Source organism: Cebidichthys violaceus, unplaced genomic scaffold (assembly GCF_023349555.1).
Source record: "Cebidichthys violaceus isolate CVI_PGR_0920_01 unplaced genomic scaffold, fCebVio1.0.p SCAF_13, whole genome shotgun sequence".
Lineage (NCBI taxonomy): Eukaryota > Metazoa > Chordata > Actinopteri > Perciformes > Stichaeidae > Cebidichthys > Cebidichthys violaceus.
Genome location: NW_027176296.1, coordinates 14,984,963 through 15,012,583, shown reverse-complemented (window position 1 = coordinate 15,012,583; position 27,621 = coordinate 14,984,963). Strand labels below are relative to the sequence as shown.

The 27,621-nt window shown below is 41.3% G+C and overlaps 1 protein-coding gene across 1 annotated transcript; it reads right to left on the bottom strand.

Moving 5' to 3' along the window:
* Nucleotides 1-690: 690 nt before the first annotated feature.
* sox14 (SRY-box transcription factor 14) lies at nt 691-2,883 on the bottom strand. Its single transcript, XM_068707179.1, has one exon. It carries the CDS (start codon nt 2,283-2,285, stop codon nt 1,572-1,574), a length of 714 nt encoding a protein of 237 aa, XP_068563280.1. The 5' UTR covers nt 2,286-2,883; the 3' UTR covers nt 691-1,571.
* Between the last annotated feature and the right edge of the window lie 24,738 nt (nt 2,884-27,621).

Here is a 27,621-nt window from a genome sequence, read left to right as displayed (position 1 = left end):
GAAGTGATTAAGCAGTCAGACAAGTCGGACGGGCGGAATCCCTCGAGGGAGGCCTCCTCTGAACTGTCAAACATCAAAAGATCACACAACAGGTTCATCCCGGAGTCACAGGAAAAACAAAAGAAGTAAAAACACACCTCCACCGCACTGTGAACACGTCTCAAACCCGTTTCATTTAATTAATACTAAATGAAGCCTCGTTGAGGGAGGATAATCAGAGTGGATCAGGGGGTTTAAACAGCTTAAATAAAAAAAAAAAGCCACGCACGAGAGGACGGGATCGATTTTGGAAAAAAGGGGATTGATTTTTGATGTCATTGTTCTTCTACTAATGTTCTGTCTTTGAGCCTATCAACAGTATTGATTAGTTGTTGTTGTTGTTGTTGTTGTTTTTTTTGGGGGGGGGGGGGGTTCAAGTTGGGCCTAACATTTGAAATGTAAAGAAAATATATTGTTATTATTATTTTAAAAGAATACCTTTGTTTTTTTTGTGAATTATCATTTCCGTTGCAAGCATTTATTAAATAACATTATTGTTATTTTTGGGGTATTTTCTCGGTTTAAAATACGCCTCACTCTACCAAGTTGAACTCCCCCCGCAGCGCCCGCAGCGTCCCGCAAACACACACGCAGCGTCCCGCTATCGTTCTCATCTCAAGTGCCCAATAACCTACAAATACAGGAAATTGATAGCGTTGAAGACAGATTGTCTTTATTCGAAATGCCTTTGCTCAGCAGTTGAACAAAGAGCAGGAGGTATCAACCTTCTAGATACATTATCCTTTCCATAACATGACAGCTTTTTAAAAATCACCATCTTAGATGATAATACACAATAACTCCTTGAATTCAAATAGAAGTTTTTCTTCAAAAAACTGAACAAAAACAAAACAAAACAAAAATGACGCGTGTGACTATATTAGCACTGAACCACAGGTAAAAAACAAACAAAATAAAACATTTGGATGTAAATGATTATTTCTTCTTTTTTTGTGTGTCATCTTAAATAGACCGTCTAGTTTCATGTGCCAGGTTTTTGATAAATATAAACAATATGACCCGTATATAATCCAGCCTATATAGGTCCTGATTTTGACCACCTAACATCGTGAAATTACGAGTGCCAAAATGTAGACTACTTAGGCCTATACAGGAAATAAGAACGCTAATTGTGCAAGCCAATTTCTTTTTTTTTTCAAAATAAAAGAGTACCCTATATCAAAAAATCAACACAAACCAGCATATCGGCATTGAAATGTACACAATAAATAAAGTTAAAGGCCTCCTTTTTTCTGGTTGCCATAAACGTTATAACATTTACATTTCTTACAGTTCACAGGGAAACGTCCTTTACACCAAATCCCAGCTCCTTTGCTCAGGTCGGGAACTTGTTGGATTTCTGGAAAAGTTAGTTGTTTTTTTTCCCCTCATTTTTTTGCCATAACAAGTCCAAGGCAATTAATACTGTTCATGCCTCTTTTTTTTTAATGGGGCGCGCTGTCCATAATATATTTACATGCATTTCAGTATTCAAGTGAATTTTTAGAAAAAAAAAAAAAAAGTCTTGAGGGTTACATGGCAGTGGCATGTGCGGATGAATATGGGTCTATCCCAGTCTTGGTCATACCTGGAAAAAGTATGTAGGCCACCGGGGGCTGTAAACTCGACGCTGACCAGGCCGTGCAGTTGCACGGGACGACGTAGCCCGGGTTCGTGGGCGACGGGTGGGTGTGGGTGTGCTGACTCGGACACCCGAGGGCGCCGAACGCGCCGTTCTGGTATCCCAAAGAGGAGTACGGCAAAGTGCCGGCGCTCAACGCGTGCGGCATCTCCGTCATCTTCTGGAGGGCGCTGGAGCTGAACTGGCTCGGGTCGAGGAAGGAGTACGGGGAGCTCGTGGGCGGCAGGAACGCTCGGGCTTTCTCCGAGTGGCTCAAGAGGGAGTCCGCGGCCGAGACGGAGAGTCCCTTCAGGTGGTCGCTGTCCCCGAGGTAAGGCAGAGGGAAGACGTACCTGTCCTTCTTCAGCAGGTTCTTGGGCTTGCGCCGGGGTCTGTACTTGTAGTCGGGGTGCTCCTTCATGTGCTGAGCCCGCAGCCGCTTGGCCTCATCGATGTACGGTCTCTTCTCGGACTCGGAGAGCAGCTTCCACTCGGCGCCCAGCCTCTTGCTGATCTCCGAGTTGTGCATTTTGGGATTCTCCTGAGCCATTTTCCTCCGCTGGCCCCGGGACCACACCATGAACGCGTTCATGGGTCTCTTGATGTGATCGGCAGGTTTTGACATCTTGGTTGTTGTTTTTTTAAATAAAAAAAAAATGAAAGTGTACTTTTTTTATCCCCAATGTTAACGACGAGGGGGAAAAAAGTTGTTATCGGGAGGAAAGGGGAACTATTCACCTGTCCAGATGCCAGATCTACCAGTCATGCCACGTCTGGGGATGTTCTGAGTCTGGGGGAAGAGGGGGTGGAGGGGGTGGGGGGGTGGGGGGCAAACGGCGAAAATGAAATAGAATCAAATAAAAAAACAAAAATCCAGCGAACCGGCTTTTGCTTCTCCCAGAGTTAAAAACACACCGACGCGTTCAAGTCCGGGTACAACTCTCGTTCACAACTGCGGCAGGAAACACAGGCGGAGGAAAAAACACATGTAAGATGTAAAGAAATCCACAAAGGTGAAAGCAATGTTCCGCAGTCAGTTTGCAGGAGTCGTAAAAAAGTGTTATTTTCTTTTTGTTGCTGCGACACACTCTTCCTCTCTCGCTCTCTCTCTCGCTCTCTCGCTCCCTCTCTCTCTCTCTCTCTCGCGCGCGCTGAAGGTTTGTCGTCAAGCACCTGGCTTGGAAATGAGCGGAAGAGCGTGAATACGAGCCAAAAGCGGTGAAGTTCAAAGGCTGGGCTGGTTTGGTTCCCGCACGCAATCTGACATAATCTGCAGGGCGTTCACTCGCCAACCTGAGCGCCCAATCAGCACGAAGACCGGCTATTATAATACCTTCAACCACCCCCCCTCCAAAAAGAAGAAGAATTATATATATGTACATTACAACATAAACAAAGACCGGGTGGTAGTAGATAGAAAAAGAAGAAGAATAAGAAGAAGAAAAAGAAAAAGGAGAAGAAGAAGAAGGATTAAAAAAAATAAGGAAAGAGGGGTAGGTGTATTGGAGGGGGGGGGGGGGGGGGGGGGGGGGGGTACTCAGGATCCCTCCCTGAATCCATTTATTGTAATGAATCGCAACAAACATGGACCTTCAACCTTTTCTTATTTTCCAGTTAAAACCTGACTTCAATCCAGAGAGGTGACTGTACCGTGCAGCCGATTTACTGCAGCTTTACACAGAAATATATGGCAAAATAGAGTTATTTATATATATATATATATGTATTTATTTTTTGAGTGATGGGATGTATAATAATAATAATGATACTAGTGCTACTACTACTACTACTACTAATAATAATATTCATAACAATAATTATAGGCTCTTCATTTCTTGGAGAAATTTGAATGAAAAAAGATAACATGGCAGACCCCTGTCTTGCTCAGAGACACTTCAGCAGCTGCAGGGTGGTCACAAAAAAAGCACAGTGTGAACGGGTTCAGCACTGGAAGGGACAAAAAAAATTATATATGAAAAATATATTTAAAAAATATATATAACACATATTTCGCATCAGTGTTCCAGCAGGTGTGACCTTTCCCACATCATTGCACTCTAAAGAGGATTCCACAATAACGAGCAAGCATTTCCTTTATAGTGAAACGGTCTGCCAGGCGAGCACGTGCGCTCGCGCGCGCACAGTTAAAGCCATATCGATATGTGAACTTGTTTGCGCGAAGCTCGCCTTGCGCAGTGACAGAATTACAAACACCGCGAAAATGTTACATCAACTGTAAACGCTCGCAAAGCCGCCATTGTGAGCCCGTAATTGTTGCATTAGCTCGCATTGGTTTGACAGTGTGGTTTTAAGGAGGCACAGAGTGATCGTTTTAAAAATGCAAATTTCAATGGGGACCACTGCCTAATAGCCCTCGGGCTAATGTGCGTGATGTATGATTCCTTCAGCTGTGATTATTAAACGAAACGCAGACAGATGATTTCTTTTTTTCTTTTTCTCACACCGCCAACATGCTGTGATTGGAGATATGTATGGAGAGAATCCTATCAGTTACACTGCTATAGATTCATTTAAGGTTGTCTTTGGCTGTATGGGCCTGGCTATATATACGCATGTACCACATCCTATATTGCAATCATTTCATCTTTCTGTGCGCGCACGCGCCCGTGTTTGTGTGCGTGTGTGTGTGTTACACAAATAGGCTGCACACGCCACTTCAAAGAAGATGCTTTAACATCACATTGACATATCTCTAATATGCCAGCGTGTCGAATTAATTAAGAAAATGAATAAATAAAAGACTTCCAAGGCTGAAATGTGGCCACCTTAAAGCCTATATATTTATTTTCATTGAGGTTTCATTCTGTACAAACAGGAGGAAGAAGGCCAAAGTCATTTTATTTTTGCCCCCCCCCCCCCAAAAAAAATAGGACGAAATGGAGTTTATTCCCCTGCCTTCTGATATTCCCATATTTCAACACCAATCTGTGTCTCTTTCTCACGCTCTCTCTCCGCTCCCCGTCTCCCCGCGCACGCATGCGTCAAATCGGTAGCTCGCAACAAGGAGATTTCCATCGTATCTGTCTTTACATACCCCTGAAATTATTGTAAAAAAAAATAGAAGAGGAAACAAAAACCCGTTTTTTTGGTGAGGACCCCCCCTCCCCCCCCACCCCCCCGACCTACAGAACAATGTCGCCCACAGCTGAGGACGCCCCCGACTTTTCCCCAACACAAGCGCCGTCCGGATGCCTGCAATCGGCAGGCTGTGATGTTCATCAGCAACCACGAGGTAGTATGCTGCATGTTCGCACTGTTTATTCCAGCGCATTTGTTGAAGTTTTTTAAATTGTGTCGCGCTATCTGTCGCTCAACAGCCTATATGCAATTTGACATGAGGCGTTTGTAGGCAGCCATATACATACACCGGCTTCATTTTGAGATCAATGAATTAGATAGCCAGGGAATTATTTTAGGGGCTGAGCCTCGTATACTCACGAGGGGTTGGGGGGGGGGGGGGGGGGGGGTCTAATATGTTCCTTATTCAAAAAAGCGATTGTCTAATAAACGCACGCCCGGAAGTTCCCTCGACAATTAAACGGGGTAATGAGGAATGCAGGAGGTTTTGATTTGTCAAGGGTTGAGTTATATTTATTTTTCCAGCGGCAGTTTCTCTTCAGTTCGTGTCAAACATAAGCGTGACTGCATTTTACACAGCTATACTGTCTGAGATACACAACATATCTAAATAATACAAAATAAAATAGTTGAAGTTAAAAAAAAAACACACACACAGCTAAAAACTTCTTTACATCTCCAAACTTAAGGCATTTGGAAACATGAAAGGATTGGATCGTCGCAATAAACAGGAAGCTGAAATAAATAGTAATAATAAAGAAAAGGAATGTAATCTAACAGATATATATTATCTGTTATATTCTCTGATGTATGTGGTTTAGAACAGGGCTGTCAAAGTTTAAGCTAAGGGTCAGTATGAATTATTATAAAGCTAACGACTGGTGAAAAAGTTTATTCTAATCCATTAAAAAACCCAAAATGAGTTATTGTAATAAACAACAAATTCAAAATGACACACAAACAGAGACACGCGTTTGTGGGGCGCGAGACCCCCCCCCCCCTTCCACCAGACGCGCGCGCACACGCACACACACACACACACACACACACACACACACACACACACACACACACACACACACACACACACACACACACAACTCGGATTATCTAAGGACACATGTCCATCCATCTCGCCTTGAAAAGTGAATGGGGAGCGGCCTGACACACAGAGAGCCTATTAGCCAACTTGGGCTCCCGTGGAGAGCATTGAGGTAAGCTCCCCCACCGTAACTGTCCATGGTGCTGAAGCAGTAAGAGGGTTTCTTCACTGCACACTTGCGTCCTCCCTCAAAAACTCTTAAAAGCTAGGGTTGACATTTCAATGCCTTTCATTGTATTTCCATCCCATTTAGTGATGGTTCTCCGGAAAAAAAAAAAAAAATATTAGAAAGACACAACTCACATGCTCTACAACTTTCCCAACTTTTTTTTTTCTTCTCACACGCAGTATGTTTTTTAAGCCTATTTTTTTTTTCTCACAGTGTGGAAGAACTACTGCATATTTGGAACTAATACATTTTTGCACCATGCATTATAATAAACACATTTTGTATGTTGTCAAAACATGCCCAACTGTCTGTGCCTTGCTTAGCTTCAGTGTGGGATTCACTGTAAATCTGCAAAGTGCCTTGTCAATACAGCGTGTGTTATAGCATTGCCTATTGTATCTGATTGTTATTTACAAGATGAATTGTTAGCATTGATAGATGGGCGACTTCATGGTTATGGACTATATTGGAGATAATACAGGACACAAATGATGAGAAAAGGGAAAAAAAACACACACACAAAGTAGAGCAACAACAAAGGACAGTTTACCGGTAGTTGTGCCAGCAATTAGCCTGTGCTGTTTTACAGTTTTGCTTAAATTTTTCCACAGACCTATTCCTAGTATTGCAGTCTTCCAACTAGTTCTCGTTGAAAATGTCATAATATATAAGCAACACCTTCATTTTTAACTAACTGATGGAAATGGTATCCCTGCTCAGTTTCCTCTTTGAGAACATTTTCTATTTGAAAACAGAACCATTCATCAGCTAAGGTACAGGTACATAACACCGACTTCTTTCAACCATGTGCACAGAAAGTATTGCGTCCGCTTCATTTATATGTTCACACGTTAAAATACTGGGTGTCCATGGTCAAGGCATCTGTCCCCCCGTTTCCATGTTGTCCCTGAAAAAAAGGACGTCTTTCACCAATGAAATAAATCTAAAACTCAAATTCAGCTCATTATACTGTAGATCTTTTTACATCATCCGCTTGCAAGTACAATTCACTGACACTAAGAAGCAATGGAAACAGAAATGAGCGGTATGTGAGATGTATTGCCAACATGGGGCATACATTACAGAAAACATCCCTATATATATCATATCTTTGTGGTTACAATTTATCAGTAAGATAGAAGTCCGACTTGAATAAAGTCTTTTTAAAATGACTAAACTTAAGCTGCTCTCTCTTTTATTCTGCAACACTGGATAGTACAGAGCAGAGCAGGGGGAAAAAAAAAATTGACAAAGGTTCAAGGCATCGGGTAATAATGAAAGGATAGGGGCAATACTTCAAAGACCACGAGGTGCACATCACACAATTATACAATACAATTAGGATTAAAGGGGCAAAAGAGATAACAGGAGATAGGGATAAATTATCACAAAAGGAAAGATGTGACTCTCTCCTGACCTTCATTAAGAGAAAAAAAAAACTCATTTAGAGCTGGCCTTCCTTGCAGGGGGATTTGAGCCTTTCACATGAGACTGCGACTCACTAGATAAGATTTGCGGAGTATAAAAGAGACTCTGAACTACTACCAAACAATAACATAACACGCACATACAGAATAAAATAATACAATAAATAGTCCTACATAAATATATATATATATATATATACATTATACATATATACATTTTAATAATTGCTATGGAATCGGATACGTTTTAAAAAGTGATGCGGTCTAAAAAAGCATCCGATAAACAATTTGACCATAGTGCTGAGATAATGGAACAATCGATGTAAAATTGTTGCATCGGCCCGTAGCCACACTACTTTCAGTGACAAACAACAGAACACACTTTGAATGGTTGAACAGGTTAAGAGAAGTTGGATAATCCTCTGATAAAGATGCTGCCCTGTTAAGATACCCAATATAACAAGATCCATCTCCTCTTCACAGACTTGTGCCGTCCCCCTTTTTAATTTCCCTGCAAGACGTTGCCGCTTTTGGCTGATGACGTTTTCAAGAGTGTGACCAACGAACTTGTTTTCATGGGGTGTGGGTGACATCCTGATCCTTCAGTGGAGCTCCGAAGATTAGCATGTCCAATAGGCATGCCAGGCCCGGCGGTGGCTCTTGTAAAAGTAGCTTGGTTCAAGGATTAGAGATCTCTACTGTCTCTGTAACGGTTACATAGAGCAGCGTAAAGATGGATTCACAATAATAAATTAATGTGAAGTCTGAGTGACTACAACCACTCAAAAAAAAAAAAAAAAAAAGGTGCTACTAAACCAAAGCGTTCTCACTTCCAACTCGTCAAACGCTCGGTCAGCGGCCCGGAGCTTCAAACTATGACTCACTAGGTCTAGCGTCAGTCTTGCAGGCGTTTCCACTCGTTACACGCATAGCGTTGTAACAAGACTTCCGTCTTCAAAGGTTGGTTAAGTTCAGGCAACAAAACCACTTTGTTAGCTTTGGGAGAAAAAAAGAGTGCGGTTTACGTTTACTCAACTGACAAACGAGTCACGCTACTAGCGACTCACGTGACTCACGACACTAACGACTCCCTGTCAACGCGTACTTCTAGTTTTGCGCCGGACACGGACAGCAAACTCCTGGACGCAAGTCCCGTGTTTGACTGTCTAATGACGACGAGGGTTGGTTTACAGTTGAGCTAGGTCAACAAAGACTGTCTACACCGACCACAGGCCCCACCACACCTGCAGCTTTCAACCGCACCTTTGTAGGGTTAGAATTCTGCACAGATGTTTACATTCCAACTGCAACTTAAGAGTTTATTCCTTTGTACATTGTTATTCCCAACCACATTACTTGTATGGACAAACTCTGAGTACTCCTACATCTCCGTTTTGTGTTGTTGTGTTCCCAGGGCAGGAGGAAGAAGTGGATATGGGACAGTGTCTGCTTTAGCTTTGACTTGGAAAAAAGCTCTTGTCCATGTCCAAAACATACAGCCCTGCATCAAAGTTCTCTCAGGTTTTCAGAAGATCACCAATGTTTGTCCTTGTCTTTGTCCACAGCCTGCTGAGGCTGCACTGCTGAATCTCCACTACCTTCTTGACTGGTGGTCCCAAAGAAGACTTTCATCTTACATCTCGGATGCAGATCCTATTACCAACTTCCACTGGAGTCATCCCAAGCCACCTAAGGACGTTAAACTCCGTGGGAGAAGAGTTCCCGTCATGACTGAGCCAACGACCGTACCGCCACCTCTGTCTGCCTGCTCTGTAGCCGAGAGGATGTTTATGCTGAAGGTATACAGGTCAAGAGCTCCGTGGGTCAAATGGTTTTCAAAAAGAGTCGTCAAATCCAGAATCCTGGTCTGTACTTCCTGAGCTCTGGCACACGCTGGGTTTTGTGGAGGCGGGCACAGAATTCTGACGGGTTCGGTCCTGAGAAAAGGTCCAGAGGAGTCGATGGAGTTCTTGAGTTCTAACTTGAGGAACACAACTCTCTCAAGACCATGATTTCCAGTTTTGTGGAATTAATCACTTAATGGGTTCATAATCACTTAATGGGTTGAGTTAAAAGTATATGTTGTCTATTTTATTCATATATGAATCAGTTTAATGCCATACGAAGCTTGAGGTAATTTAATATATGCCATCATGGCGTAGAAAATGATGATGTACAGGATTCAACTCTGGCAACAACTGGCTCTCAACTGTGATGTTATTCACCGTTATACTACATTCTGTATTTGGAGAAATTCTCAAATTAAATAACAGCTGTTCCTTTAAAGTAAAACGGCCATGATAAGACCTACGACACATTTATACTCACTCATTAACTCTCATTATAGCCCAAAGCCATATCTCATCAGTGGACATAATTTGTCTGTTGGAGTGCGTGCCCAGCATCGACATTCAGGCTCTGTACTTTATTATAAGTACCACGCAGAATATTGTGGAATATAATGTTTTGATTAATTGGATTTGGTGGTTGTATTACGGCGTAGACACCCAGAGGTAAATGTGGCATTTACTGGGAAAGCAACTGTCTTTTTTTTTTTTTATCTCTCACCATAGGGCTAACCGGTGAGTCTGAGACCCGATCCTCAAGACATGGAGCAAAGCTCCCGTGAGCCAGGTGATGAATTATAAACTGGAATTGAAAATCAATATTCTACAGCGCTTCTCCTGAACGCCTCAGAATTATACATATCAATCAACCCCATCTTGTACCCTTTTTTTTTTTTTCTCTCCCTGTTTTGTTTACAGGACCTGCAGTTATGAGGTGGGGACAAACAGCTGCTTGAGAAGTCGGAGCTGGACTGTAGGTATTGGACAAAACTCAAACACAGACAACTCGAACGTGAAATAACGTAAAAGAGACAGTTGAAGAATGGCAGAGCTTTTGAGGCAAAGACAGACTGATGGGAGAGGGAAAAAAAAAAAAATACAATTCTACAAATCTGTATCAGCGAATGATTAATTAATTTTAGTTGAATGATCTGTTCTAGCCTTGTGAGATATCACTTCCCATTTCTTTTGCACTTCTCCAGAAGATCTCATGAGACCGCCAGTTCAAAAGACGGTTCAATTTAAGAGTTCCCATCGGAAATGGTTTCAGAGAGTCTTTGCCATACGTTGGGGCTTTGATGTGTTTTAACTATCGTAATCTTGCTGTTCAGAGATGGGGAAAATAAATTACGTTCATTTTTTTTCCCATTGTATGTGCTCTCTCTCCTTCTTGACTTTACATTACATTTAAAATACTTTGCGAAAATATGAAAATATTACCATAAAAAGTAGAAGTATAAGGTGCCAGTTAGTTTGTGCTAGTGTATATATTGTATGAAATTATGATATTATTACAAAGAAAAGCTCTACTCCTGACTGTTATCATATCATTTTGTACAAACTGACCTTTTTCCTGAAAGATAAAGATGCTGATTGGATCGCAGCTCTGTATTCGTCTATTGGGCTTGACCTCCATCACGGCATAGCTGGAAGGTGACTTGGTGTCAAAGAGTCAAAGAATCTCCCTTGAACTCGGCAGGTCATTTATTAATGAAAGAAAAGATTGATTTCCTGTCACATATGCATTTGTTCGCGTTTTCTTTTTATTAAATAGCGGTTGTCTTTGGTCTCTCGCTGTGACCCACACGTTGCATTCTACCAAGTGTCACATTTAGATATATGCATTTGGTATTTAGATCTCTGATAGCTGTTTATTCAAAAGCAAACAAAACTTGAAAAGAGGATATAACCGCGACTCAGAACTCTGGAGGGGTGGACTAAGATTGAAATTGGTCTGACTCTCTCGCTCTCTCTCTCTCTCTTTCTCTCTCTCTCTTTCTTTCTCTCTCTCTCTCTCTCTCTCTCTTGAATTGAGGGTCCATTGTAGTGCGTCAAACAAAAGGTTTTTATCAGAGGCTCTTAATGTAACCCCCTCCCCTCACTCTCACGGCCACCAACTCGTTCTTCTCTTCCTCTCTTTTCTCATTCATTTATTCCACTGTGTGTGGAAATAGGCTGGGCAACAATTAATTTCAGAGTGAATTCAGGCAGGATCTATTACCCCTCTCTGCCTCTATTGCTCTAATGGAAATCTATTTCACTTCTCTTTTGTGTCCAATATAATTTAATGCCCATTTTATTAATGGCCTGAAATAATTACGGAAGGCTTTTGTGATTCTTGAGTATGTTTCATTTAATTGTGTAATAAATGTCTAATCAGGGCTCCCATCTGAAGCCATTATGGCATTAAAATTAACAATTACGCCACAAATGTCTTGGTGAATGCGTTGGGGTCTATAGAAATCGTTGCTGATAACAAGACACATATAAATCATTCATGAGAAATTTTTTTTTTTCTGAGAAAAGCGGAGTGAGAGATAGGAGGATGGGAGGGAGAAAAAAAGAAAGTGGGGGAAGAAAAGAGGAGAAGAAAGAGGCTGAGTTTTCTTTATTCCATTGAAAAACCGGGGATGGCCAAAAGATAGGGCATTTTAAAACTGTGTCACCCTCTCCAGTTCCTTTCTTCCCCTGTCTCTCTCTATCTCCCTTTAATTTGCCTTCCTCTTTATTTTTGAAGTGACAGATTTCACTTTGGGAATTCATTAACCGTTAACTTGGGCGATAAAATATCTATCAGGCCCTCTGCCCGGTTCCTTTGCTAAGCTGCGTGGCGCTCCGGTTCAACGTTGTGGGTGACCGAAGGCAATTAAAGAGGCTTCACACTCTCTCTCTCTCTCCCAGTGTCACTTTCTCAGTGAAAACAGGGAGGCTGCTCAACGTACCAGCAAGAATTGTTTTCTTAGCAGCCAAGTATACAAATTTCATGGTGTGGGGAAACTCCATCTGCCGCGAGGAACCCTCGTCAGTTCCTCCGTGTCATTTCCAAGCTAATATACTCGATTGGTTTTGGTGAATCTATTTTAGTAGCATAAGGTTTTGGCCTTCTTTGTTCTCTATTACCATGATGCACAAAGGGCCTCCCGGGGCAATGGATTGGGCCCTGGTCCCGACCAGACTTTTTCAAGTGACGGAGTCAAGCAGCGGGACTTTGATGTCGATGACATCTCATGTCAATAAGAGGGTTGATTTGATTCTCAATCCAACACCCATTTTTGAATCGCGCAATCGTGGATAAGTTGGTTGATATCGACCATCTCTGATTCTGCCTCATCTCTGCTGCTGGAGATCCAATGATTCAGCCACTGGTTAGTCAGATACAGCAGCGTCAGCACCAAGCGAATACGACCACGCAAAACGTTTCAGTAGCTCATATGAACTGCAGCTGTAAGATCTGTACGTCCAGCTTTTTGGGGGAAAAAAAGGGATTTTGTTTTGTATTGTACGAGGCTCTTGAACTCTTTTTATTACACTGTCAGCCGTAATTCTATTTATTCTATATTGATCATTTATTTTTCTTCTTCTATGTGACTTCATTTTAAAATTTGTAACGCAATCTTGACTGTCAGTGATGCATTTTTAACCTCTTTTAACTTTTTTTTTTTTTTGTTAAAAACTTGTCACAATTAAAACTCTTCTGTCCAACATGAGTCTTGATAACTCGATAGCGAATATTCATTTTAATTCACCAAAACATTCGTGAGGCACAACAACGTTAACGTGCCTTTAGTCGGGCACTTTACAGAGAAATGGTTTGCATTTTCAGTGCAGAAGCAGCAGAACTTTACAAGCTCACGAACTACTTTTCTGTTTGAAAAATGTTCAGCAGACCCTGCGTGTGTTCTAATGACCCAAAGCCTCTTCTGATCAGTTATCCTTAGAATGCCGTTATCCTGATATCAGAAGGTATCCTTGATCATTCACAATGATGAATAACTCGGGTTCATGTGCTAATGTCAGCCCACATGGATGAATGGATCCAACTTATTGGCTTCAGTTGTGCAAAGAATGACACTTTGAAAGCACATTGTCGCGTCACAAAATGTGTGGTGGCTGAAAAAGTGTGAAGTGAAACCCAGACACAATGTCCAGGTAAGAGCTTCACACACGTCGCTGTGGAGCTGCTGACACCGTACACTTCAGAGATGAACCGGACTCTGATTCGCCACGGCAATATGATCATTCAACAGTCAGTGCAAAGAGCACCGCCAACATTGTGTGTGTGTGTGTGTGTGTTTTCATTAAAGGCATGCCATAGATTTCTTTTAATTGATGAATGCATGTTTTATTAATCCAGAGCCCCTGAATGCACCAACAAGGCAGACTTTCAAAAAGAAAAAAGAAAATGCAATGTAACCTTGGCAAAAAAAAAAAAAAAAAAAAAAAAAAAAGCTATCAAATATCTCAAGCAAGTTTCAAGTTTCAACAAGAGGATTGTAATACCGCATTGACACACTGCTACTCGGGGATGTCTGAGAAGTTCCAACAATTGGAACCTTCATTCACGATGTGTTGTATACAACAGAGCGATACAAAAAGAAAGGAGGATTTTTTTTTTTTTTGCACAGTGGACTTGGTCCTTCAAAAGCCCCAATGAATCCACAGGAAGTAGCGCTGCGTACACCCACAGGCCCTTAGAGAGAAATGCCAAACCGAACACAAATCACTTTAACCATCTCAGCTATTTACTACATTTCTCCCTATTAGGGCGTCTTTTGTCCAAACAGATCTCCCATACAATTATCCATTTAACTGATGTGCAAATTAACCTTGGCATTTTCACAAAGGCACTTGTGTCCCACACCTTCCACCCCCTTCTTCTTCCAACCAATTTAATTCCAAGCTCCAGATTTCATGGTCAATTTTATCTCGCTCACACTCAAAAGAGTCCATCATCAATTCTTCACAACTTTTCTTGTCCCCTTTCTCTGCAGATTCACTGCGAAATTGCCCATTCAGGTAATTAAATAACTGTGACCGCTATAATTCTACGGCAACACCCGGTGCTTTGAATATGCATTCGGGATGCTGACCTCCAGCGGCAATTAGTCTTTGTTTATCCTCCGCACAAATCACACAGCTCTTTATTTCACACTCTTTGTTTTCAGCCGAGTCAGTGGCCTGAAACGGCCCAAACCTGCAGACGTCGGGAAGTCAATTTTCACTTCACGCCATCTCCACTCTGGTGAAATCAAGAAACGAAGAGTTAAAAGACACATTTCAAGCAACGATAGATGAACAGCATGACGATGTGCATGTTGTCATTTTTTCTCAGAGGAGCTGCCAATATCACCAGATATCAGTTCTGTTGAATTTGTGCACATAAGGTAAAAAAAAAAAGAAGAAGAAATAAAGGCCACAGAAAATCAGTTTGTCCCCAAAGAGAAACCAAGGAAGTGTCATTTTGTGAGGCGCACGGCTGCAATAGCGTCTGTCAAAAAGTGTCGTTACCCTGACTTCATAGGCGAGTTTCTGAGCGATGTCATTGGAGCTTTACCGCTCATGATCCCCAGAGGAAAACCCTCCGCGTGAGCTAACGAGGCATAATTAGCGACCTCGTCAGAGCAGTGAATTTCAATACGTTTTGAACCGGAAGCGGTGAGAAACGTGTTTTAAGGTCTGTGTGTTTTATGGCTGTTTAATGAATACTGCCAACGGTGTCGGGCTCTATGATCATCAGCACTTAAGAGTTTCAGGGTGGGACTTTGCGACAGCTGACAAGAGACATCGACTGGTGGCTTTGGACGGAAGATGCATCATGTTGTTAAGTTTATAATGTTTTCTGAGAGTTAGTTCATTAGTTCATAAAGAAGATACCACTTCAAAACAAGCATTAAAGGAGCAGTGTGTAGCATTTAGGGGGATCTATTGGCAGAAATATAATATAATATTGATAGGTATGTTTTCTTTAGTGTATAATCACCTGACAATAAGAATCATTGTGTTTCCGTTCTCTTAGAATGAGCCGTTTATATATCGACATAAGGAGCAGGTCCTACTCATGTTGCTACAGTAGCCCAGAAAGGACAAACCACTTCTTCTAAGTCGCTGTGAACAAAGGCGTCTGCCAATGTGATCTAAACTGCACTGTTGTTTGTTTCTTTGTTTTTGTGGAATAAGGTACAGTTTTCACTTCTTTTTTTTTTTTCCCCCCCTCGTAATGCTGCTCAATACTTCTCTGTAAGAAGTAATAAAGATAAAGGCAATATCTTTATGACATTTAGTCACACAGTCTGAGTCCTTTCCTTTGTCTTTTAAGAGACCATGGGCTATAATTGGAGACCAGTGCACATCATCTCTCGGCTGAGAGGGTAAATGAGGGATCCCTAGACTCCAGGATTACCCTATTATTGAGAAGACGTTCCACTAAGCCTCCACCACTGACACATATTCCTGTTCTATGGCCTATTCACTTTAAAATATGTCTTGTCAGGAGGCTTACAGAAATCTACATAATCCTTTTCATCACAATTAAAGATACCACTGAACAATAAAATTGCTTGCTCTCTGGTTTGTTTCATGTTGCTTTGAGAGAAAAAAAAAAAGGGTGAGGGAAATGCGACTGAGCGTCGCTGAAGGTTGCAAAAGGCTGAAATGAATTTTGGATTGTGCCGGAGGAGAGCAAAGAAGTTGATAACGTCCTTTAACCTTAACAAGTGTACAGCGGTCTTAGGAGACAGGGGTGCACAATGTTGTGTTGGGTGATTTGTCTAGATTGTGTGATATATTAATAATAAGTGTTGCTTATAAAAAACTTCCCTCTGGAACAAAGTCTAGACTCTAAAAAGAAAGTAATAATAGAGAAACTTAATCAATATCAGGAGACCATGAGTCTTCGTTTTCTTTGTTTTGTGAACCACAGCTCAACATGCTAATGCTAACATGTTAAATAGATGATCTGGAGGCTCTGGCTGTGCGAGATTACTCATATTTATTCAGGATCTTACTGATCCAGCATCTGCCTTACAGCCATCTCAATTCCAGCTCAGTCCATTTGTTACAAATTACAGTAATTAAAAGCAATGTCGACAAAAATACAGCTTATTCATCACCTTCTGTCACGGACTAAAAGAGGTTCTTCTTCTGACCTTTTCAATTCAATGATGTTGTGAAAGTAATTTTGGGAGATTATATTAAAATATACAATAAATAAAAATTATTTCAATCCTTTATGGTTGCTTTTTTTGTCAGCAGTAGGCTACTAGCTTCTGATGTTAACAGCTGACTTCTGATTGGTTCACATACAATGGCAATAGTCCTTTTTTTTTTTTACAGAGGACATTTGACATGTAGGAAAAGCACAGGTGTAAAATGTCAAATTAAAGATGGCTGAATTCCATTTAGCTGCTTCGGTTCCGGGGTCCTCGTATTGTGCTTGCTGGCTCACTGACACACCGTCATGGTTTACTGGGACACTTGACTTGAGCCTTAATGTAATTAGTAAAACCAAAATGAAATTATCCGACTATACTGACGACTCTGAAGACATATTAAGGATCAATGGAGGTTTTCCAAACTGCATTTTTGCACATTTCTTTTTTAAATATCGTGCACATTTGGCACACACCTTGGCAGCAGCTTTCACTGCTCTGATGAGAGCAGTGAAAACAGTCGGCGTTATGCTGCATCATGAACACAAAACCTCAAGTTTAACTGCAGGAAATGTCACTCAATCCAGTAAAAGGTTAATTCAATCAACATTCTTGCAAATGTTTAGAAGTAGTATATGAATAACACCAGGCAGCACCTTTTCTTATATATATATATATATATATATATATATACAGTATTCATGATTCAATCCCATCAAACCGAAGCCATTTAACTGTAAACAGACGTCTGAACACAGAGTAGTTGGTGGTGGATGAATTATTCGGAAACTCTACTTAATACCACGGTATGAACAAGTGAAAGTCTAAATTATAAATTGCATTAAGTGGACAGGTGTAAACATTAAACACAGAGTGAATGCTGTGATGATGTCCTTATAAAATACAATAAACTTACTAACTTAAGGTACAAATATTATCAGCAAAAAGAAAAAGTACTGTTGGGTTTTATGTGTATATATATATATATATATATTTATGGATGGTTAAATAGCATTATATTTTATAAGATAAGACATGTGTATAATCTTATATTGCCACTGACCATACTACCATAGCTGATTTATGTAATGGTGTAAACGTATGAAATAGCATAGAATAAAAACAAGCAAGGAACGTCCACATCTCCTGGTCATAGTTATAATGAACACATAGTTCAATGGATGTTATGTGAGGAAAAAATGAAAACAATTCAAAATGTAAATATTAAAAATAGACAGAATCACCTCGTCCCTTTCCTCTTATTAATGGAAATTAGTTATCAGTGGAAAATAATGTGACAACAAACAGGATTGCAGTGTATGCGTCTGCATGATGTGTGAGATGGCTGTGGGATACTGCAGAGGATACTAGCTGTTTGTTTCAGCTGTTTCTGCCTAAGCTGCCAATGTCATGTACAGTGCATCCCTTTATGTTAAGTACAACATTACATTACGCTTCATGTACATCAAGCGGCATGAAGACATCAAAGGTCCCGTCCACACATGAAAGTCAAAAGGGATTACAGTTCGGTCACAGGTTCATATCGCCTGCGGCGACATTTTGTGGGTGGTGCAGAGAATTCATTGCCATTAAATTACTTGAGATGGTTTCAAAAGTCAATCAAATCCAGCCGATTCTTTTTTTTTTTCCCGCAGACATTCGTTTGTTCAGATTTAAACATCAGCCATCCATTATTGCTCTGAATATCTAATTTAGTAGCTTTAAATCATATTTATGTTATAGATTTTGCTGAAAGGAAATAATAATGAGGTAAATCAGAGTTATTCTAGCATTCTAGTAAATATGAACCGATATTTGGTTTGAGTGATCAACCCAGCGTCCGGAGTTAAATGAACACGGCCCAATAGTTAGCTACCCATTTCCAACCCTGCAGTGTCTCTGCACAGAAAATGAGTTTAACTTTTGCACAATTGGTCCACATGACCTGATCACATTGTGTGATTGTGATTACAGTCTTGTGCTCGCTTACCTGTCGTCAACTTGTTCTGTCTTTCTCAGGCAGGCTTGCTTGCTTCAGGTGTAGGAGTCTATAGCCACACCTGCAGCTCTGCGAGGCTAAACATCAGCATGCTAACATGCTCACAATGACAATGCTAACATGTTCATGTTGAGCAGCTTTAATGTTTACCATGTTCACTATCTTAGCTTAGTCCGTTAGGATGCTAATGTTTGCCAATCAGAGGTAAACACAGGGTAAACCTGAGGGGGATAGAAAGGTTTTAGTATTTGGTCATAAACCAAAGTATTGGACGCATTGTTGAACAAACATGGGGGTGACCGTGGCTAAGTGGAGAGCAGGGCCGCCTTTCAATCAGAGGGTCAGCGGTTCGATCTACCGGCTCCTGCTCCACTAGTCTCATGTCAATGTGTCCTTGAGCAAAAATGTCTCCCGCAGCTGCGCCTACGGTATATAGATACTGAATTATAAGTCGCTTTGGATAAAAGCCAATAGCGACACCACAGGAGAAGTTAGAGATCGTCTGAGATCCATGAACGTCACGTGGAGATATTTGACTGGATTATTGAAAACTCGATGAAAAGGCAGGGATCACCAAATTCCCGAGAACTAAAGATGTTCCGATACCATTATTTACTTTGCTAACAATGTCAATCAGCCAATACGGAGTACAGATCCAATTCCAGAGCATTAAAAAAAAGAAGTGAAACAAGTAATGATTGCCTCTAAAATCTATTTATATTGTGTGAAAACATCATCTTCTTCTTCGGGTAATATGTGTTGTGGTTGCTCCTGTGAAGCCTAAATGAGCTGATGAATAATATGATATTTAGTCATCGGATCGGTGCATAGACCAATACCAGATCCAGCATTTCAGGCCGTATCGGAGGCATTCACGACACCGGTATCGGCATCAGAACCACTCTATTTATGATGCAGCATATGGAACCATGAACGTCTGATGTAAATTGTGTACCAATCTGTCCAATAAGTGACACAATACTTAACTGGATCAGTGAAAACGTGAGCTCTCTGTTATTAAGGGGGTCATCCTCTGGGCACCGTGCCAAATATCCTCCGAAAAAAAACAAAAAAAACTTGTCAACACCTGGTCAGGTGTGGGAATGCACTGGAAAAGGTACACAATATCGAGAGAAAACAACATTCTTATAATGATAATGGGTCAAAAACCCAGTGTACATCCTTCAGAGACAAATGAAATTCAAAGAGTCCATGTCCCTCAAGGTGTTTGTTTTAGTTTTGTTTGTAATTTGTACTGAGACAGTTTTGAATTTATTCTATGAGCTCTTGTTTGTCTCCCATCACCACTGACATGGTCCTTATGGCCAGTTAGCTTGTGTGCGCTGTGGCGTGCTTCTTATCACAGCTACGGCCCTGACTGAAGAAAAGAATGTCTTGTGTCTGTGTTGCAGTATGGGCTATTGAAGACACGGTCAGTGCAGGAATTGGTATGACTCCGTCCTCTACATCAGAATCCTGTTTATAAAGAAGTCCTTGCTCTTTGACTCTGAGGACATCAAAACATGACATCTGACACTGATGTTCTCCTGCTTTCCTGTGACCTGTAATGAAAATTTCAAAACCTGACAGTGTCAGTCGAGTTATTCGCGGCCAGGTTGCACGATTGCCTCACGCTCCCAAAGTTTGTGACCTTTTTTAAGGAGCAGTAGCCGTGAAGTTAACAAGGGACACACAATCCACCGTCTCCTGCAGGATTATTTGAAGTACGGTGCAGCATGGAGGGCACGGCGAGAAGGGCAAACATAATCTTGCTCAGAATGCCCAAAAGCCTTGGTTTATTACATCTGTTGCTTCTTTCATCCTTTGTATCCGCATTCTCAGAGTCCTTGTATGAGGTCAGCTGATGTCATGACAGAAGCCCGGTCCCCAAAACATCAACACAGAGGACGCACACGGCCTTCGCTGTTTGCCACTCCATCCCCCCCCCCCCCCCCCCCCCCCGTGACACCGTCTTCAGCACGCCCCTGCTGCTGGAGAGCTGCATTGTGTCTTTGGTCTTCTGCTATTTGTTTCAAAGTTGCATTGTGAGTCATTTCTTTGTGCCTTCTTGAAATTGGGAAATGCCAACTTGTGATTCCCGATCACAGGCTTTAGTGTGGACATGAATAGAGTGCTGCAGGGGTGACATACTTTTTTTTTTTGTAGGCCAACCCGGAAGTCAGCTTCGCACCGGCTTCCTCGACAAAAAGTCAAATGGAATTTTTTTTTTTCATTGCTTTTGGGATTATTGTGGTTTTGTTCAGCAAGAGACAAATAAACAAAACTTATATGAATTTTGGAAGCCTGAATATAATCAAGTATAAACACAACAAGGCTGAGAAGGAGGACCAGTCGGTGTGACGGCGTCTCATTTAGCCACACGTTAGCAATCGCAAGTTTAAAAGCTTAGAAATTCAAAAAAAGGGGTATTTACTGACATATTTGATATTGTAGAACAATACGTTTAAATGCCTTAAGCTTGTGATATAACCACAGGCTTTATTTCAGGCATCTAACACATTCAAAAACCCATTGAACCAAATGTGCACTCTGTAGTTAGCGTGTTAGTTTGTTTCATTCGAAGGACTTTTAGATGAGGATCAGGTGATCTTTTATCCCTTTAGGTTTCACCTTTTTTATTTCACAAGAAAATCGCAAAAAAAAAAAAATCGAGTCAAAACAGAAAAACTGAATTTTCTGTGACACAATTATTATTTTTTTATTTTTGAATCCCTTTAATCAGCGTGTGACACCTCAGTACGAATCCATTCCAAGCACATTAGGGGTGTTTTATAAATTTTCGTTGAACAGGTCACAAAACAAAAACAAAAAAAACATAAGTTATGGAAGTTTCAAGTAATCGTCTTCTTTTCATCAGTCAGGTGGATAGATCATCATTTTCTACTATGCGGAGTGAGTCGCGCTCGAATAACTACAGATGTACAGAGGTGTTATTTTCCCCTTCAGCGACAGTGAGCGTAGCGCGCCGCTGTGTGAGAGTCTGTCTGTCACGTGTGCTCGAGTTCCTCTCCAAAGAAAGCCTGCCAGGCGGCAGTGACCTCATGCTTTCAGACTTCCACTTGCCTTGACTCTAACGAGAATTAATTAACCTCAAAATGATATTTCTCGTATTGTTAAAAGGTCACATGACCTAATGTAGATGTAGATGTTAACCAGAAAGGCAACACAAATACAGTACGACGGCAAATTAAGGTCTTCCTGTCACTAAAATAAACACAACTCAAACATTCAAAAAGCCGTCTTGCTTTTGTTCACTCAACCAGAGTGCAAGTTGCATTCTGTGCTCATTTTATTGACGTTGAAAAGAGTGTTTGCATTTGATAATTCAAATGTTGAATCCTTTCCAAAACGGATGCCATTTACAGCTTTTCAAGGACAGAGTTTTGTTTTCCAGCAATGGGAAGTGTTGCCGAATTGACTCACACAACTGCATGCAGTATAGTAGCTAACTTGTCAGCATGGACATAATAGCGTGAATACTTCAGTGACCTGTGAGGGGGGGGGGGGTGTCAATGGTGGATGTTTTCTGTGCAGAGGAGCTAAAAAGGCACACGACGTGACGTTGGTTCAGATGCTTCAAGGCAACAACGAGTAACTCGTGCAAACCTACAAAAATGTCTCCGATATATGAAAAAATGGTCCAGCGTTGATCGACGGCACTGCTCAGCTCTGTGTAAAGTTTAAACATAAGCTAATTAATGAATTTGACCTCCCTGAACCTAGTTCACCGTCCAATGAGCTTCGACCAATCCACACGCTCCTACTTCTCCCATGGCAATGATAAAAACAGCACTTAGATTACTAGCACAGCTCAAACCGTTACTTTACATTACAAAGCTCTCCCAACCAGCCCTTTAGTCGAACCTGTCTTTACTTAATCTCAACTGGTACAAAGTTTGAAGTTTTTTTTTTTTGTGCCTGCAATGTGCCACCCTGGGGTCTTGCAAATTGCAGTTCTTGTTTTGTTGTTCACAGCGTAATCCTTGAAAGTAAAGCTAATTATCTTCAGAGGCATGTCTTCCAAATACCAATTTGTAACTGTCTGCGCAGCTGGGTGGTGTCTAGGAGGGATACGGGAGATTTCAGGAGGTAATCTCCATTCACAGTGTTCTCAATGGCTGCTGGTGGCTTTGGTTCAGAGTGGATGTGAAACTCCAAAAAAAAAACAAAAAAAAAAACCCTGAAAAACAGTATTTTGTTTATCTGCCAGGCAAAGGGAGATTGTCAGAACAGATGTCAAGGTGTCACAGCAGCTGTCGAGGCCAAAAGTGAGTCATGAGTCGCAGGCATTCAAATTCAAGTTGAGTCTGATTCAACCAAACACGTTCGGTATGAAGTGTAATTCGTGCACTCAGATGGATGATTTCTACACCAATACATTTTTACTATATCCATGTTTGTACGTAGTACGAACATGTCGAGCTGCTACGGCCATCACTGCGCACTCCAAAGCCTTTTGTACCCCTTAAACTCTATTTTTACGGTTCGTCTCAATTGCTTGAATTTTACATCGAATGCGTCACACGGCACAATGACAGGTGGCGGTATGAGTAAAAGCTGTGTACAGAAAAACTGTTCAAGGAATACTTCAGCTACAAAATGATTATTTGTATATCATTTCCTCACCACCTTGGATTCTTGAAGACAACTTAAATCTAGACACTCATCAAGGATTTAGTCTGTTTTGGTATTTTTTGTTGAGGCATGCAAAAAAAACACTACATTATCTTCAGAAATGTATAGTAATATGTGGTGAGTAATTGATATACAACTGGCCATTTTGTGGGTAAAGTATCCCTTTAACATCTTCTGTACTACATGACACATCTGAGGGTCATGGTAAAGTAAGGTCTGGGTACTACCACTGGTAAGGATACTAAAGTTTTATCATATTTAAGATTGAGAGGCGAGATTTGACTAAATATCTGTCCTATCAGCCATAACTCCAGTAGAGAAGTAGGGATCAACTTTGTATTAAGGTCTGGATTGAATAACAACGGACCTACCCTTCAGTCAAACCGCAGCAAACCAGGTCAAAAACGATGTAACAACTTATTTCAAGTAATTATATTCTGGAATACAGACTCTGTCCCCCCCGATTCCGCCTCCGTACTTTTTCATACAGAACAGCGAGGCAGGATAACGGTGCAACACTCCCGCCTTGAACAGAGAGTGTGAAAGGTCCTGCCGGCAGTATAAAACAGGCAATAAAAGGCACGCAGCCATAACCGGCAAACCCAAATATTTTTGCTGCAGCAGAAATTAGCCAAAATAGCCGTGGTAAGACACAGAGATGCACACGCATGCACACACGCAAAGCGATCGCACAGAGATAATAATTAACTGCAAAGCTAGTGTATTCTGGACTGTTTCAGTCAGAGAGGAGCAGGTGTGTTTGAACTCATCACAATAAACTAAACTGCAATAAGTCTCTCTCTTTCCCCCAAATTAGAATCAAATCACATCATTATTTCCAATTAATTATTTGACTCTAAATGGACCATCATGTACTAAATGAACATCATGCTGTATTGAAGAAGACTTGAGACTAGAGCTTGAGACCATAAACTCATGTTTACAATGTTTACTGAGGGAATAAATCAAGAGAGAAGTAGAGTCATTTTAGACTAGACTTCTATACAACCAGAGGAGTCGCCCCCTGGTGGCCATTAGAGAGAATGCACGTTTTTAAGCCACTTCCGCACCGGCTTCACTTGTCAGAACCGCCTGCTGTGACCACTGCTTTCAGTTGCGGCACATATGTCTGAGGCTACATGTGGTTCGCTCAGCTCTACCAGATGTTTTTGATTCAGCCAATCAGAAATGAGATCCAGAGACATCAGTTTTTCCGGGTTTGCATAAAAAAAAACCAAAAAAAAAACCTGGTAGAGTGTTCGCAGAAGCTAATTGTCTTGTATCTCCGTTGTTTTGCTCCATCATGATACTCATTGTCTATTTAAGCTCAGAGCCAATCAAACTGAACCGATGCCTTCTGACCTTGATAAAGGGACGGCGAACCCCCGAGGTCTCATAAGCTTTGTGTTGACGGGTCAGGGAGAGAGTTAGCTTAGCATATAATTAATGTTTAATAATAACCCCTGGTTGTTTGTCAACACTTTTCCCACTGTCTTTTCGCCGTGCCTTATAATCTTCAGAGTGCCTGCAGGCACAGCATTCCCCCGATAACATCTTAAGCCTCTTGTTCCAATACCCTGGCCTGGCAGTAACAACACTGGCCAGTCACTCATTTACAAGCAAAAGATAAATGCACAGTCCTTAATCTGTCTCCAGTTAGGTCTCCGGCAGCACAAGGCCCACGCCTTTTAAACTCCTCCTCGGGCTTAGCTGCTCCATCAGCTGCCACATGGGCTGCCTCCACTCTCACCTCTATCACCTGCCACACAGGTACGCGTTGATAAGCGCACACGCCGCGGCCGCCGAAAGGTCTCACAGTAATTAGGAGGGAAACTTTAGAGCTTTTTGCGCGTGTTCATTATTTCAACACTGCTGAAGACACAGCTTGTAGAAATAGCTCCGTTATATTGTTAGGCCACTGTTATACATGTCGGGATGAGTATGGCAGTTGGACCGTTGATTGTGCAAAAAACAAGCTATTTGATGAAATCAAGTTGGGCTCTAGGAGAGGGTGGTTAGCATTAATTCATTGATAATGGAAATAATTCTTACAGGCAGCCCTGATCAGATAAATAATATAGTTACTGAACTGCAGGAAGAGAGTGGGAAGTCACCTAGAGGATCACTGTTGTGGTCGACACACGGATGAAACACATCCACCTGAGCGGTCAACGGTCAGAGCAAGTGATATCGAGAACGACCACTTATAGGTGGTGGTGTGAAGCGATGCCTTTGCGATGGTTTTCCCAAAATCTTATAAGTGTTTTTGTTGCCCAAACCGAACTTTTGCTTGACAAAACACAACTGCACATAGTTATCTTCGGCCCAACGATGATGTTTTTCCAGAACCTAACTAAACGCGTTCCGTTGCCTCAACCTAGCTTTCATTTCGTAGCGTAAATTTCACGATGCATGTAGATTGTATTTCGTGACTATTTCCTGAACTGCCGGGAGACTGTGTTGGTTGAGTAGAGTTTCAAATTTGATTTTACATAACTGCAACGTTGATGTCGTGATACTATACGAGTGGTTAAAACACACATCAGTCATGATGATCAAACACTGATGAGTTGAAACCAAAACACACACTGAATAAATAACTGAAACATGTTTATGGAAAAGAATAGGTTAATTCTACTCTCATTAGGTCAGAGCCAGGAGGGGATTAGCGTAGCTTGTAGACAGCTAGCCTGGCTTCCTACAAAGTTAAGAAAAGTCTATTATCGACACTTACAAAGGTATGACGGCATATTAATATATAATAACTAGGCAGCCGTGGGAAGAGGGTAATATTCAGATAAAAAGATAATTATTTAGCAAGATTAAAGTCGTAAATTTAGAAGGAAAAAAGCTTGGATATTGTCTGACATTAAAGTGGCAAATTTACGATAAAAAAACTCATAAAATCGGTCCTAGCTATGTTTTTTATTTCTGTTTGAGTATGGCTTAAACAAACAAGAGGCAACATGTCAGCTAAATTGACACTTGGAGAGGACAGACCTCCTCTGAGTCCAATCCGCTCCAAAATGGGTTCTTCCTTGGCCCATGCTACACCCTCCCACCGAGTTTCATAAAGATCGGCCGAGTAGTTTTACCGTAATCCTGCTGACAAAAAGACAAAACAAACCGACAAACCGCAGCAGCAACCTCACATCCACAGGTAATTAGTGCACTTTGGAGGCTTCTAGATGTATTTTTTAACTGCACAGAACCACGTTCCCCCGCTTCAAGTCTTTATGCTACGCTATTGTTTTGTTTTTAATAAAGAAGGATGCCCCTTACATGTTGGTCCATCAGTTACTCTGTTTGGTTTCTCATTAGGAACCACATTTGTAACAGAACGTCTTGCTCTGAAATTGCTCCTGTAGCGGATTGTCAGTATTTTTTGTTTCAGTTGCTCCTGAGCTCTTGGCAATTTCGACTGTCAGGCAAGCACAACAAAATCACTGTCAGTGCCATATAATTATTGAGGGAGAAAGAAAGAAATAATTAAATGTGAGTCACTTACACAAGCTCATTAAAGCTTATGCTATCCACTCTATTTTCCTTTTGGTTTGAATGAGACAAAAGGAGAACAATATCCCATTAAAGGTTGTTTTCCACAGCCCATTCATTTGAATTGGTGCTGAAGTGTCAGTGTTATTTTTTTTTTCTTCTCTTTCCTGTGGATTAAAGTCTGATAGCACTCGCAGGAAGAATGATTCCCCCGTTTGAAGACTTGTGAATACGCACAAGGAGAGCGAGGGAGACAGAAAGAGGCAGAGAAGAACAGACAGAAGCAGAGACTGAGGGAGAACAGAAGAGTGGGGAACATAATGGAAGAATGCTCCTAATGCAATGTCTGCAGAGGGTGAATTAGGAGGCAAATGGTGTGATTATTGTGCGGTGGTGGTGGTGGTGGCAGCGGTGATGGTGGGATCTCGCCAGCCCCCAGGATGCAGATAGAAACCACCAGGGGTACAGGAGGGGAGCAGGCAATTGTGATTTATGGGTAGCAGCGGGCTGATAAGGCGGCTCCCTTCATTTAACGCCTTATCGGCCGCGTTAAAGAAAGGCCACAATTTGCAGCATTCTTAAAAGCCCCAGATGTGACTAATCTCTGCAACCTTCCAGACAATCTGTCTCAGGGAAAAACTATAGATCACCCACTTGTCTCACTGATCTCGGCCTCTTCTCCCTCCGGCCGTAACCACGGAGGGAGAATGTGTGCTGGTGTGACTTGAGCCTAAAAGTGTACGCTAAGAGCGGAAAACAATTATGACATAATAAGTTATAATAATACATCTAAACCGTGAGGACAGAACAATATTTACTCGACGGAAACAACGAAGAGTGGTAACATTTTTAACCACCGTCTCCTAGAAATTACACTTATAGATTATTAATTTACACCAGAAAATATGTTTCAATAGAAACATAAAGGCAACAAAATTACTCTTTTTTTATCAACATAATTAGGAGACATTTTAATGAACTACTTATATGCAATTTTGCAAAATGTTGCATGGAATACA